At 43.5% G+C, this 15,339-nt stretch overlaps 2 protein-coding genes across 2 annotated transcripts in view; one reads left to right on the top strand and one right to left on the bottom strand.

Annotated features, from left to right (window-relative positions):
• Positions 1 to 15,339, bottom strand: part of H1-5 (H1.5 linker histone, cluster member) — a 291,143-nt gene that overhangs the window by 230,579 nt on the left and 45,225 nt on the right. The window lies entirely within an intron of this gene.
• On the top strand, positions 10,377 to 14,112 carry LOC112910327 (zinc finger protein 165). Its single transcript, XM_025986576.2, is given in 5 exon segments — positions 10,377 to 11,014; positions 11,017 to 11,074; positions 11,376 to 11,506; positions 13,122 to 13,878; positions 13,880 to 14,112. Coding segments are annotated over 5 exon segments (1,434 nt in total). The 5' UTR covers positions 10,377 to 10,671; the 3' UTR covers positions 14,025 to 14,112.

Genomic DNA, 15,339 nt, shown 5'->3' with positions numbered 1-15,339 from the left:
GGGGCTAGGTGGAGAACCAAGAATAGAATCCCAGATGGTGTTGCCTTGAATACTCTGGCATGAAGCTCACTCCATTCAAAAAATCAGTCTGTCTTCATAGGCATATATAAATCATTGTTTGGAAAACTGGGTTTCCCTATGCAAAGATGAATAAGATTCAGTCTATGTGTTCTCCAAAATAACTTTGCAAGCAAGGAAGAATCATGAAAGCAAAACAAAAGTAAATATATAAATATTTACATATATTTATATATGTATTCTCAAATGCTATATAGCCTAGAATAAACATCACTATAAAGTATACATTGAAGACACTGCTATCTAAGAAAAAGCTTCCTGAGTCTCTTAGAGGTATGTTCATTTATTCAACAAATACATGTTGATCAGTATGTCTGCTGTATTGTCAGGCATATTCCACACATACAGTGGCTTAAAAAAAAAAGACAAGTTTCCTGCTCTTGTAGGCCTTATGCTTTATTGATGCATTTTAGAATACAAATAAATTACTTTATAGGAAACAAGAAAATTCCAGGTGGTAAGTAATATGAAGACAAAAAGCAGGACTATGCAACAGAGAATGTCTTGAGGGAAGCTTTAAGTAAGGTGGTCAGAGGATTTCAAAGTGAGAAAAGCTAGAGAGACAAAGTTTCAGTGTGTGTCATGAAATTCTAAGGGTGGGAAATTAGTCACAGCAAGAGATAAGACTAGACAGGTAAGAAAGAGGTAATGATGAACCTTGTGTGCCATGATAAAGCACTGGGAATTTGGGTTGCAGGCAATTGAAAACTATTGGAAATTTTTAAGAAGGGAAGGAGGGAAATTCTTGTTTTAGAAGAATCATTCTTTAGTAAGTATGAAGGAGGATTGAAGGGGGAAGACTGTACGAAGGAAGACCATTATGAAGATTATTGCAAGTATCTGCATGAGAGATAATGAGAGTCTGACATAGTATAATTAAGAACAAAGAAAATCAGTATAGGTTGAGAAAATTCAGAATATCAATATGGCTTGGTCATAAACTGGATGAATCTAGGATAACTCTGAAGTTTCTGGCTTTGATTTAAAGCTCCTCAAGGGTAGAGACCATGCCTCTCTTATTCATTGCTATTTCCCAATGCCTAAAACAGTGTTTTAGTTGTGGTAGATGTTAAAAACCTATTTGTTTAGTAATAATATTCTGAGTCTCAAAAAATAACATCAGTAGGGCTTAACAATTGATTGGATGTACACGTAAAGGGGAGAGAGAAGTCCTGGGCTGACTCACAAGTTTCCTTTTCTTGAATGACTGGACAAATTGTGGCGCTCTTCATTGATAAAGGGCACATGGAGGGAGGAACAGTCTGTGAGCAGGGAGAATATCAGTTTGCAAAGTATTAGACATAGGATGTCTGTGACTTCCAAGTAGAAATATCTAAAGAGCACTGGAAATATGAGTCTGAAGAGAGAGAATTGTACTACAGAAATAATTTAGGTGAGACTGGCATATGAACAGAATAGAATAAAAGCCATGGGAGTGAATAGCATCATACAAGAATATGTGTAGGATGAAAAGAAAAGCAACCATGAGACACAAACAAACAAAAACAAAACAGCAGAATGCCTGCATTTTACAGGCTGTCAAAAGAAGTGAATTTTGCTAAAGCAGCTGAAAAAGAATGGCCAGATAGATTTGAGGAAATCTGAAAATAAATCCAAGAAAGGGTTTCTCAAGGAAAAAATTCTAGGAGGTCTAAAAATATAAGGACTAAGAAGTGAACATAGGGTTTTTCAAGACTTCAAAAAGCAATTCATTGGGGGCAGCAGGGGCAACAGCAGATTGGCCTATGGGTATGAGGAAATGAAGTCTGTGAGGGGTTGTGCAGTGGGGAGAAAATCAGGGGGATACCCAGAAGTAAACACAGATAGGGAAGGGGAGCCAAAGGTGAGAGAGACTTTAGCTGAAAGTCAGGGTCCTACACAACAGGAGAACATTTAGGTTACAGAAAGAAGAGTGGGGGTATCTGGCTGGCTCAGTCAGTAGAGTAGGTGACTCTTGATCTTAGAGTTGTGAGTTTGAGCCCCACATTGGGGGTAGAATTTACCTATTTGGGAAAATAAAAAGGAGTAGCTAAAGCTCTGGAGACGTGGAACAGGAGGAAAGGAAAGAAGGAAGGATGAGTGGAGGCGCAGGTAAGTTTCCCGCATTGGTGGCAGGAAGTTGAACACATCCATCTGACCATGGTTCTGTTTTCTCTGTGAACATAAGAGAAGTAATGTGAAGGCACATGCCTGAGGTTTGAGAAGGGAAGATTTAAAACAGCTGCTTTGGAGACTGCGAAAGAAACCTGACCTACCACCAGCAATTGGCATTTATTAAGTAATCATTATTTGCTGAGAGTTTTGCACATGTTGACTCGTTTCACTTTCACAACAACTTTTAAGGCAAATGCCATCATCCTACAAGGGAGAACTAAGATTCAGGGTGATTAAGTGCCTTGGTCACCCAGCCCACAAGTGATAGAGTCTGGTTCCAACTGGGCCAACCAGAGCCCACATTCTCCAAGACCTTTTCTATCTCTCAGGGAGCCTTTCATTCATGAGCAACTATCTCTTCTGTGTATGTGAATTTTGTCCTCTTCATTGTTTTCCATGATAGTATTTTTCATACACATCCTAATCCAAGTTTCAGGAACTCTTCATTGCATTGTGTTTTCTACAATTCCAAGATATGCAGCACCCAAAGTAATCATGATACCTTATAAACATGAACCCCTTTTTTTGTAGTTATGGTTAAAATAATACAAAACCATTAAAAGGGAATTTTGTAAATTTGCCCCTACTTTGACATAATTTTCTCTGAGTTCTTTTAGTTTTATCTACATGTATTGTTATATAATTACACGTGTTATATAACTTTTTGACTTATTTGTAAGTATTTTCCTATGTTGCTCATAGTCTTCGTGTAAACTATTTGGGGGATGCTTAACTTTTTACACTTGTCAGGCGTGTTACTGTATTTTTCTTTTGAATCATAAAAAGCTAAGATGGTTTATCTTCTTCTTATAAATCCAAAATGGCAAATGTCTGACCAGTTTCCAAGAAGGATGCTTCATAGGATATTAGATAAACATCTGGAGTAATTTTCTCACTTAAATCTCAAGTAAGATTTGGGACACCTGGGTGACTCAGTCGGTTAAGTATCTGCCTTCAGGTCAGGTCATGGTCCTGGGATTGAGTCTGGAGTCAGGCTCCCTGCTCATCAGGAAGTCTGTTTCTCGCATTCCCCCTGCCCCCTGCTCTTGCGGTCTCTCAAATAAATAAAATATTTTTAAAAAGTAAAAATAAATCTCATAGTTTGGCTTAGAGTCAGTTAGTATGTCAGACTCACAGATGTGTTCCAATGCACAGCTGGCAGCCAGGCAGCCACACAAAGTGCAGAATGTATAAGAGCCACTATTGATATCACTGGTAGGAAGAGGGGAGAGGTTTGGAGGTCCCTTGAAAGTCCTGGTGAGGTGCTGTTCCAGTAAGGGAGGATAAATAAAAAATCAGCTGATGAAACGGAAAGACATACCCACAGTCAGTGAAGCTTACAAGAGAGTATCAGGAGGAGGTAGGATGGCCTAAAGGAAGGGCAGCCTGGGTGGTTCAGTGGGTTAGCACCACTCTTAGCCCAAGGCCTGATCCTGGAGACCCAGGACCGAGTCCCACATCAGGCTCCCTGCATGGAGCCTGCTTGTGTCTCTGCCTCTCTCTCTCTCTTTGTGTCTCTCATGAATAAATAAAGTCTTTAAGAAAAGAAAATATTTAGTAAATGGGACAAGATTAGGTGAATGGACAAAAAAATAAAAAGGAAAAATTTTTTTCTGTCAAAAATATTTCAACTCTTCGTTTTCATGCAGATATTTCCAAGCAATAGAAAAAGGAAATCAAATCAGTGTCTCTGACTTTCTTCTCTTGGGCTTCTCAAGCTGGCCAGAGTGACAGGCTCTCCTTTTCATACTTTTCCTGTGTCTCTACTTAACAGGGCTGTTTGGAAACTTGTTCATCTTGCTAGCTATTGTCTCAGACTGCCACCTCCACACACCCATGTATTTCTTCCTTGCCAATCTGTCTGTGGTAGACCTCTGCCTTCCTTCATCTACAGTCCCCAAGATGCTGCTGAACATCCAAGCACAGACTCAGACCATCTCCTATCCTGGCTATCCAGATGTATTTCTGTATAATGTTTGCTAACATGGACAAATTCCTTCTCACAGTGACAGCATCTGACCCTTATGTGGCCATCTGTCACCCTTTGTGTTACTCCACCATTATGACTCAGCACCTTTGTGCCTCTCTGGTGGCTGTGCCTGGGTTCTTTGCCACTTTGTATCCCTTCTTACACACCCTTATGCTCACCTGTCTGCACTTCTGCTCTAACATCACCCACCATTCCTTCTGTGATATCAACTCTCTCTTCCCCCTCTCCTGTTCTAACACCAGTGTCAATCAGTTCATCGTTCTGGCTGCAGTGGGATTGATCTTTGTGGTACCTTCAGGGTGTGTCCTGACATCCTATAGCTTCATCATCTCCTCTGTGATGAAAATCCCTTCTGCCCAAGGAAAACTCAGGGATTTTTTCACCTGTGGATCTCACCTTGCCTTGGTCATTCTTTTTCTACGGAGCAATCACAGGAGTCTATATGAGCCCCTCATCCAACCATTCATCTGAAAAAGACTCAGCCACATCACTGGTCTGTGGGACCCGGGAAATTTAACAAAATCCCCTACCCCTGGACAAGCAGAGCAGGACTGACTCTATTTGGGGCTGCACTTGCCTGTGCTGACTTGCTTATTACTTAGGGCACTGCCCGGCCCTAATCAAAGACCAGGACACACCCTAATCGGAAATCCGGCTCAGGGACACTGCCCCGCCCTAGTCAGAGACCAGGGCACACGGTAACTGGAAATCCGGCTCAGCGGACCAGCATGACTGTGCAACTTTCTGTGTATCCCATTGGCCACTGGCCCCTATAAAGTTGCTAAGCCTCTTAGTCTCGGGGTCCAAGTCCCTGCTTCGCTGCGTCAGGTATACTTGGTCCCAGGCTCCAGCTTGTAATAACCCCTCGTGTGATTGCATCGGTGTCAGCTCCTTGGCCTATAGGGGATCTCTGGGTGGCTCAGCGGTTTAGCTCTGCCTTCAGCCCAGAGTGTGATCCTGGAGTCCTGGGATGGGTCTGGCATCAGGCTCCCTGCATGGATCCCTGCATGGAGCCTGCTTCTCCCTCTGCCTGCATCTCTGCCTCTCTCTCTGTGTATCTCCCATGAATAAATAAATAAAATCTTTAAAAATAAATTTAAAAAATAAAAATAAAGTATAGCGATGCCTGAGTGGCTCAGCTATTGACCCACAGCTCAGGGCATGATCCTATAGTCCCGGGATAGTCCCACATCGGCCTCCCTGCATGGAGCCTGCTTCTCCCTCTGCCTATGTCTCTGTCTGTCTCTTTCTGTATCTCTCATGAATAAATATAATCTTAAAAAATAAAATAAAATATATATCTGAAGGGTGCCTGGGTAGCTCAGTCAGTTGAATACCTGACTCTTGATTTAGGCTCAGGTCATGATCTCAGGGTCTTAAGACCCAGCTCTAAGCGGGCTCCACGCAGTGGGGAGCCTGCTTCTCCCTCTCTCCCTCTGTCACCCTCCCCCAACTCGTGCTCACTTGCAGACGTGCGCTCTCCCTCTAAAATAAATACATAAATCTTTAAAAAGATAAATATTTTCAAAATGAAATATATATCCGAAACAAATTGGATATAGTGTCAAAAGTTGAAGGAAGAAGCTAGGTGTTGTGTGCATGAAGTTTACCATTTTTTCTTATCAATGTTTGAATCCATTCACAGCTTTTAGAAAAATGAAAAGAAAATGAGAAGTAGATCTTATGCAAAAAATACTTTGGGGTAGGTGTGGGTGGCTCAGTGGTCAGGATGTGATCCTGGGGTCCTGAGATCCCACAGGGAGTCTGCTTCTTTCTCCCTCTGCCTATAGTTCTGCCTTTCCCTGTGTGCCTCTCATGGATAAATAAAATCTTTTAAATTAATTAATTAAAAAATAAAGACCTTCAAACAAACTCAGCTGAATTTTGGTTAACACCGCAGATGAGATGAGGCAGTGAGGGAAAGAGCAGCAGTAAACCTCAGTTAGCTCCTAGTAGTTACATATCCGCCCACCGACTCAGGAAAGTTCACGTTTTGGGCCGTTGTGAGGCGGGGTTACAACCAGCCACGTTTTGCACACCCTTTTGCACACCTTCATTCCTGGAAGCCGAGGAAGGATTCCCAGGTGAGGTCTGAGCGAAGTGCGTGGGCTTCCGTCCCACCTCCCAGACTGATGTCCGGGAGAGGCCGCGCAGGCGCAGCAGAAGCCAGTTTCCCGCCACAAAGGGGCGCAAGGACCCCGCCCCGAAGCCCTAAGGACTTCGAGAGCCGGCGAGGCATCCTGGGAACCCGAGTCTGGGCGAGAAAGACGCCGAGACTTCTGGGAGTCACGGTCCAGAGCCAGGCCTCCTTCTGCGCAGGTTCAAAGTCCCCGAGCCGGCGCAGCGCCGTCCCCCACCGGAAGTGTCCGATCGGAACCCTCCTGTAGGAGAGGTGAGTCCGGGCTTGAGGATCCACGTCCGACCTTTTGTCCCCTCCAAGCATTGCAGTCCCTACACTTTATTTGGGGATCGCAGCCGCCCCGCAGCGAGGTCCTGCAGCCAGGACCGCAGAGGCATCCCGAGGAAAGTTGAAACTAGGGTCGGCGTGCGGAAGGCATTGCGCCCGCCTACTCCGAGACGGGCCTCGGTTTCCATGGTTACCCGCGCCGCGCATTACGTCATGGCGGGGGGCGGGGCGGGGCGCCGGGCTGGGGTCCCTGATGGCACTGCGAGCGCGGCGTTGGCCTCGTGGAGCTGCTTCCTCCCGGAGGAGTTCCCGGGACCCGGTCCCACGCGCGCTCCTCGCGGGAGGGGTCCTCGCCTTTCCGTAGAAGACGCGGGGCGGCCCACGGCTGTCGGGCGTCCACGCAGGGGAGCCCGAGGTGCTCGCGGCCCGGTACCGCTGCCCCGCCCTGCTGGGGCCGAGACCTGGAAGGAATCGCCAGAACTAAAAACAGTTCGGGGACGAGGCGATGTGTCCGCAGAGGTCATGCGTTAGGAGCTGTAGGAGCTCCGTGGGAAGGAGGAGAATTCCGAGTCACATCGAGTACTACACCCTGCGAGCGCACCGCAGCGTCATGTGTTCGTCATCCCTCTTCTCAATTCTTCCCGCTTTGTCTCGTCCAGCTTCAGCCCTCTCCATTCCTGCAAGTATTTGCTCTGGCACGTCCACATACGCTGTCTCCCTGCTCTGACCCGGTGAGGTACTGATGCCTCAACCGTACAGCTGGTTTAGTCCTTCAGTTGTCAGCATTTCAGTGAGTGCCCAGTGAGTTCTTTAATATGCCATATTAAGTTATTTAAATGCTTTTAATCCACGTGGGTTCTATGGCCTTTTTTCCCCAACTATTTCGCAAACTCAAGCACCATTTAATTCCTTACAGCTGTACATCAGAATAGGGATTTTACAGGTATACCCAGACTGACCCAGACAGCATCCCAGGAATCTGTTTCTAAAAGTTTCTACATGATTAATTATCTAGTTAATCAGCTGCAAACTCAGACTTTCTTGGAAACCATTGCTGTACAACTTCTAGCCCAGAGCTTTACTTGTGTTGATTCCTTTTTTTTTTTTTTTTAAGATTTTATTTATTTCAGAGAGAAAGTGAGATGGAGCAGGAGCAGAGAGGGAGGGGCAGAGGGAGAAGCAGGCCCCCCCACCCCGCTGAGCTGGGAGCTGATGTGGCACTGAATCCCAGACTCTGAGATCATGACCCCAACCAAAGACAGATGCTTAACCAACTAAGCCACCCAGGCGCTCCTTGTGTTCAGATTCTTAATAAAGTACATTTCAGTGCAACAATCAACAGTTAACTGGTGAAATGTTTAGTAGAAGGCCCTGAAAGACCTTTGCATTCTGCTCTTGTACTCTAGGGCTTCATATCTAAATTCCTGTTACTCAGTTTTTCAGTGCAGAAACCAGACATTCCTGTGTGATAAAACTCTAGGAACTGGTATTTAATAACAAGATTCATAGTAGACAGATAAGCAAGTCATGGTGCCAGTTTATTATATTTAACTTAATGTCCAATGACATGCAAAAGACATTAGGATTTGAAGCCAACAGCCAAGAAAAAAGTCTTGAGATGTCTTAAGTGCAAAAAGGTGGTTTTATTAAAGCAGAGAACAGGACCCATGGGCAGAAAGAGCTGCACTGGGGTCTTGAGGAATGGCCCATTATATAGTTTGAAGTTGGGAGGGCATTAGGGATAGTGTAAGCAAGTCTCCAAGGTATTTTGGAAACAAGGTTTCCCGGATCCTGCAGCGGCTTGTTATTGTTAGGGTCATTTGTTACTGTTTAGTAAAAACTCAGTCATGAAACCCTTCAGATGTGTATCAGGGGCCTTTATATGCTTGGGGGATGATTGCCAACATGTATCTCTGGGGAGTTTAGAGATAAAGGAAGTTTCCAAAAGAATTTCTATATGTTCAAGTATACTTACAGGGTCCTGGGGGTCGATTACCTTTTGCCCTTAGCAAAGTATCAACATTGAGGCAGCTGAGTCCCTAGACGAATGTCACTAAGGCTGTTTTAGGACTTTTCAATGGGCTGTGGATAGTAAGGAAATTTCATAATTTTTCTTCTGCCTTCGTTTCCCACATCATCCAAGATATGAACTGAGCCACAAAACTAGGAAAGTAGAGAAGGAACTGTTGGGATAAAAGGAAACCTATTTGAGACCTTTCAGGAAGGAACGAGTTAACACTGGTGGAAACTGTTAGCCCTGGCTCTCAAGAAAAGTTGCCTTAGAGACCCAGCTGGCTCAGTTGGTGGAACAGGTGACGCTTGATCTCGAGTTGTGAGTTCCATCCCTACATTGGGTGTAGAGATTACTTAAAACCTAAAGGAAAAAGAAAAGTTACCCTTATTACTTAAGAGATTTATAAATAATCCTAGTTCAAGATTTTGAATTAATAATTATCATTCCAACCTTATTATTTTCTTCACACTTGTATTGAGTACAAACGTGGTATTTCTCGGCGTTTCTCTTTTTATATTGTAGTCCATCCTAGAAATGAACAACATATTAACTCCACAAACAGTATTGTCAGGTCATCTGCTCAGAAGCTTTCCTTGGCTTCCCAGTACCTAAAGGATAAACTCTGAATTCAGGATCTTGGCATTCGAGGCTTTCTGTCGTAGCACTTTGCCTCTGTGATTTCCTTATACAAACTTACCAGACTTTTTGCTTTCCCACTTTTGTGATCCTACCATTAACCAGTTGTTCAGGGTGTTTCCTTGTTTGTAATTTCCTATTTTTCTCTCTTCCACATCCTATCAAGTCCTTTCCATTCTTCAGAAGTTAATCCGTTAATTAAGTTTTCCCTGCCCATTGCAACGTGCTAGGCTCCTTTGCATCTCCAACTTTATGAAGCACTTTGTCATTTTTCTATGCTGATCCTTATTGTCTTTATGACTTACATATAATTTAATTGCATGTAGCATGTTTAACATGAAGCATTGCCTTAAATTTATAAATCTTACATTCTTTCCTTTTTTTAAAGATTTTATTTATTTACTCATTAGAGACAGAGAGAGAGAGAGAGAGAGAGAGAGAGAGGCAGAGACACAGGCAGAGTGAGAAACAGGCTCCATGCAGGGAACCTGATGTGGGACTTCATCCCAGGACGCCAGGATCACGCCCTGGGCCAAAGTCAAGCACTAAACCACTGAACCACCCAGGTGTCCCTAAATCTTATATTCTATTTTGAAGTATTTTGTTTTTAGGGGTGCCTGGGTGGCTCAGTTGGTTGAGTCCATCTCCTGATTTCTGCTCAGGTCAATCTCAGGGTCGTGGGATTTAGCCCAGACTTGGGCTCCAAGATGGGCTAGGAGTGTGCTGGAGATTCTCTTCCTCTCCCTTTGTCCCTCTATCTCTCTTTCTAAAATAAATCTTTTTTAAAAAGGTATTTTGGGGCAGCCCAGGTGGCTCAACAGTTTAGCACCACTTTCAGCCCAGGGTGTGATCCTGAAGACCCAGGATCGAGTCCCGCATCCAGCTCCCTGCATGGAGCCTGCTTGTCCCTCTGCCTGTGTCTCTGCCTCTCTCTCTCTCTCTCTCTCTCTCTCTCTCTCTCTGTCTCTTATGAATATATAAATATTTTAAGAAAAGGTATTTTGTTTTTAGTTTTTTAAGATTTTATTTATCCATTTGAGAGAGAGTGAGTGAGAATGAGAAAGAGAGCAGGAGCAGGGGTGGGGGCAGAGGGAAAGGGAAAAGCAGGCTGTCTACTGAGCAGGGAACCTGCCTCAGGGCCAGATCCCAGGACTCTGAGAGATGATGACCTGAGCCTAGGTCAGATGCTTAACCGACAAAATAAGTATTTCAGTGCTTTTACATATAATAAATGCCCACTACACTTCTGTCTAATGGACAATTACTATTGTATGATCTTTCTTCTTCATAGACAGTAATAGTTATTTTTTATCCCTTAGAAGGGCTCTTGAAACCAAATAAGACCCTTCACAAAGCAGAAAGGGGTTTCCTGGTAATACATTTCATCACAAAATGACAACAGCTACAGTTCAGAACCTTCAGGAGAATGAAGAACTTGTGATAGTGAAGATAAAAGAGGAAGATTTTGTCTGGAGGCAGGACACTTGCCTCCAGAGAAGCAATCCCCTCAGGCAGGAGCTGTGCCGACAGCTTTTCAGGCAGCTCTGCTACCAGGATTCCCCTGGACCCCGAGAGGCACTGAGCCGGCTCCAGGAGCTCTGCCATCAGTGGCTACAGCCCAAAACCCACAGCAAGGAGCAGATCCTGGAGCTGCTAGTGCTGGAGCAGTTCCTGACCATCCTACCTGAGGAGCTCCAGGCCTGGGTGCAGGAACATGACCCAGAGAGTGGAGAGGAGTGGTTACCATACTAGAAGATTTGGAGAGAGGCGCCGATGAAGCGGTAGTCCAGATACACAATGAGATGGGAGATCTAAGACCTCCACATGGATGGAGTCTCACAGTAGGAAGAAAGGGCCTGAGATTGAACACCTGGTGAGACCTGCAGGAGCTGTTAGTTCAATGTGCCTTTATGTCTCCTATCCATTGCATTTGATGCTATGCCACATTTTACAGTTGAATCAGACTTTTAATCCATCCTTCTGCAGTTTTGTATTCCTACAGGAGGTTCTCTTTACTTTTGGAAAATGTTCAAATCCCCAAACAAGGATTCTCTCACAAGCCAAAATGTGCTCTATTTTTTTTTTCCTCAGGTTCCAGTCCATGCATATGGACAAGAGATATTCAGGAGAAAGTTCGTACCTTCTGGACCAGTACTTAGTGTCCACTTGCAGCCAGTGGATCCCAATGCCCTTCATGGTTCTTCAGCACCCCTTCTTCTTGACCGTGGTAAGGGGCAGTATTGCGTGCAATTCATGTCACTGAAAGAGTGGGACTGTGAATCTTCTTTCTCAGAGTAGCCTCAGTCACTATAGGTGGTCCTTTATCACCCCATGAGAAGTAGAGAACTTTTTCCCTATGTGTCATTGGTCAATTAAAAACAGAGAGAGAAAACCTGAGTCCTTATACAGAATATTTATATTTTCCTATTTGTTCTTCATCCAGACTATTTCCAAAACACCGTATATTTTTGTGAGTAAATTAAAGAAAAATGAATGCATAAGAAAATGTCAGGGAAAGAGTAAAGAAACAAAAGAAAAAGACGAAGAAACATATCAAGAGAAACAAAATCTGTTAGTAGAGAAGCAGATACACAATGATATACTCAGAAGTGGAATGTAATTCACAGATTTATAGAACAAGATATGTGTTGTTGTCTTTTTTTTATTGTACTTTCAGTCTTCCAAAACTTTCATGTTTTTGTAGGAAGTTTTGGGGGGTTTGTTTTTGTTTTTGTTTTTATAAGGAAGTTGGATGTACTTCTGGTGACTACCCCCATGGAATACTTATTGCTGTTCTAAAATGCCTCTATTTAAAAAGTCCATGGACTCAATATCACTTTAGGTGTAAATGATCTCAAAATTAAACTCAAGAATAAATTACAGGGATCCCTGGGTGGCGCAGCGGTTTGGCGCCTGCCTTTGGCCCAGGGCGCGATCTTGGAGACCTGGGATCGAATCCCACGTCGGGCTCCCGGTGCATGGAGCCTGCTTCTCCCTCTGCCTGTGTCTCTGCCTCTCTCTCTCTCTGTGTGACTATCATAAATAAATAAAAATTAAAAAAAAAAAAGAATAAATTACAGTCAGTTTTTATAAAAATACCCAAATTCTGCTTTCCAGTTTGTTTTGGAGACATTTCTATCCACCCCATCCAAAATCATACATTTCCCCCACCCTAAGACCAGCACTGCCTAACCACCCTTCCTGCTCTACCATATTCTAGACAAAGGAAATCCTACAACAAACAGGGGATGCCGGATTGCAGCACAATATAGAGTTGTAGTCATAGGATAAATTTGTGAGCCAGAAGGCAGGAATTGTGAAGACTAGATCATAAATGGACTCTGGAAACCAGGCAGAGGAGTTAGGTGTGTTGTGGAAGAAAAGAGAGGGAAGGTTTCTGAGTAGGATATAGGTGACAGAATATTAACAACAGTTAGTCTCGTGAGGGTATTCAGGATGCCTAAGAAGAACAGCTCAGAGTCAGAACAGTGGGAGGCTGTGACAGTCTCCTAGATAGGAAGAGTGATAAGAATGGGTGGTGGTAGCAGAAATGTAAAAAGGGGATGCATTCAGGGGACATTTAGCTGAAAGTAGTTACGGAACTTGATCAGTCATGGATGATGAAGAAATGGGTGGTTGGATAGATGGGCATTCTACTTGCTTTTACCAACTTTTCTCTTTTGTGTCCTTGTCCATCACACCTATCACCTGAAAGGCCACATTTTTAGAATGGCCAATTCAAATACCAATATGTAACTAACTGTCTTGGGTATATCTCAAAATTTTCTTTTCTTCCAACGCAGCAAACAGGTATTTACCACTTTGTCTTTTCACTTTTTTAGATAAGGAAAGTGAAAACAATGGATCTGTGCCAAAGTTGGACATTTGTGAAAAAATTGAATCACAAAGAATTCTATCAGGAAGAATTTCAGGATTCATGTCGGAAGGATCTGCTGAGCCTCAAGACATCTGTAAGTCTGCAGGCAGGTTAAAGAGGCAGTGGGAAAAAGAATCAGGAGGGTCTCAGAGACCATCATCTTCTCAGGATGGAGGTTATAATAAAATCCTTACCCACAAAAATATACTTATACGTGAAGTTGGCCATGATGGATGTGAGAGAAGCTTAAACCTAAATTCAAGTGAATTGATACACAAGAAAACTTGTAAACACAGTATCTATGACCAAAATTTCAAATGGAATCCAGATTTTATTAAGCATCAAAGAATTTATGTTGGAGAAAGAATTCACCAATATGGAAAATCTCTCAAGAGCCCAAACCTTATTAAACATGCAGCAATTTTTAATGGGGAGAAAACCCACCAGTGTAATAAGTGTGGGAAAGCTTTCAGACATAGCTCAAAGCTTATCAGGCATCAGAGAATCCACACTGGAGAAAGGCCCTATGAATGTAGTGAGTGTAGGAAAGGCTTTGGGGGGAGCTCAGATCTTATTAGACACCAGAGAATTCACACTGGGGAAAGACTCTTTGAATGCAAAGAATGTGGGAGAGCATTCAGTCTGAACTCACATCTTATCCTGCATCAGAGAATTCACACCAGAGAGAAACCCTATGAATGTAGTAAATGTGGGAAAACCTTCAGTGAGCTCACACCTCATTCAACATTTGAGAATCCATACTGGAGAGAAACCCTATGAATGCAGTGAGTGTGGAAGAGCCTTCAGTCAGAGTTCCCACCTTCGTCAACACCAAAGAATTCACAAGAGGGAAAACCTGTTAATGTAAAGAACTTAAGTTTTTATGGAAAGGAGAAAGAAATAGCAACATGAAAAATATTGAATAAAAATATGGAGTGAGATGAATGACTGAAAAACTATGATCTTTTTTCTCATTCTCTGGCTTGTGTTCTGTGAATGGTCTTCACCTGTGGGGAGCAGGGGGCTTTCTATGAGACAGGATTTGCCTCTCTTCCATTGACTGCTGAAGTCAAGAGCAGAACTTAGAGGGGGGCTAATAAATAGGCTACTCTGTGGCAATGGAGATACAGGAAAAAAAGGACTGTCTTGGAAGTAACCATGATTACTATGTGGAGAGGAGAGGATTCGGTAAAGCTGATCATCAACACTAGTAAATGATGCTCCACAAGAAGAGGTAGTCTAAGCTCTCTAAGTGGAATAACTTGGGAAATACACAGCAGAGCTTTCAAAACATTCCTTTAAATGAAGGACAACAAAACTACATTAGAAAGTCATGTCAAAGAAGAGGACTTGAGCAATGGTGGCATTTTAATATGCAGACCAAAATCTAGATCCGGAGGTCATACCGGGAGGTAAGCCAGGAAAGCATCCAAGGCAAGAGTCCAGAATCCAGAGAAATTCAAATAAGAAAGGAGAGAAATAAATTAGGGAGGACTTGGGGTTAGTGGTGAGGAAAGGTGGTCACATTGAACTTAAAGTTGACTTTAGGGGAGACAATAACGTAACTAGGATCTTACTGCCACATATACGTGGGTTTTGGCACCTCTCTGGGGTAAGTGGACAGACTTCAGTTCTGAGGAGCCCTCTTAACAGAAGCAGGGTTCCCCAGCTACTGGCAATCCTGGAAGAGGGCTGAGAGAATTAGCATTAAAAGTAAAGGTACTGGAGAGCCTGGGTGGCTCAGTGGTTTGACGCCTGCCTTTGGCCCAGGGCGTGATCCTGGAGACCCGGGATGGAGTCCCAAATTGGACTCCCTGCATGGAGCCTGCTTCTCCCTCTGCCTGTGTCTCTGCCTCTCTCTCTCTCATGAATAAATAAAATCTTAAAAAAAAAAAAAAAAAAAGTAAAGGTCCTGAAACTATTTCATTCTGCTGGATGCTCTTCTCTCCAGAAAAGACAATGTAGAGAAGGTCTTTATCTGAGAAGAGTGGAAAGAGGAATCCACTCCACCAGTGATTTCAGGATATATGGCAAATCCTGCTGTACTGTTTTCCTGTTTGATGAGGCACATTTTCCCTAATGTGAGAATCAAAACAACTATGTAAGGTTTAATATCCCACTGCAGGGCAGCCCTGGTGGCACAGCGGTTTGGCGTGCCTGCGGCCTGGGGTGTGATCCTGGGG

Source organism: Vulpes vulpes, chromosome 12 (genome assembly GCF_048418805.1).
Source record: "Vulpes vulpes isolate BD-2025 chromosome 12, VulVul3, whole genome shotgun sequence".
NCBI classification, from domain to species: Eukaryota; Metazoa; Chordata; class Mammalia; order Carnivora; family Canidae; genus Vulpes; species Vulpes vulpes.
Note: the sequence above shows the minus strand (reverse complement) of the source record. Positions and strands in the feature narration are given on the sequence as shown.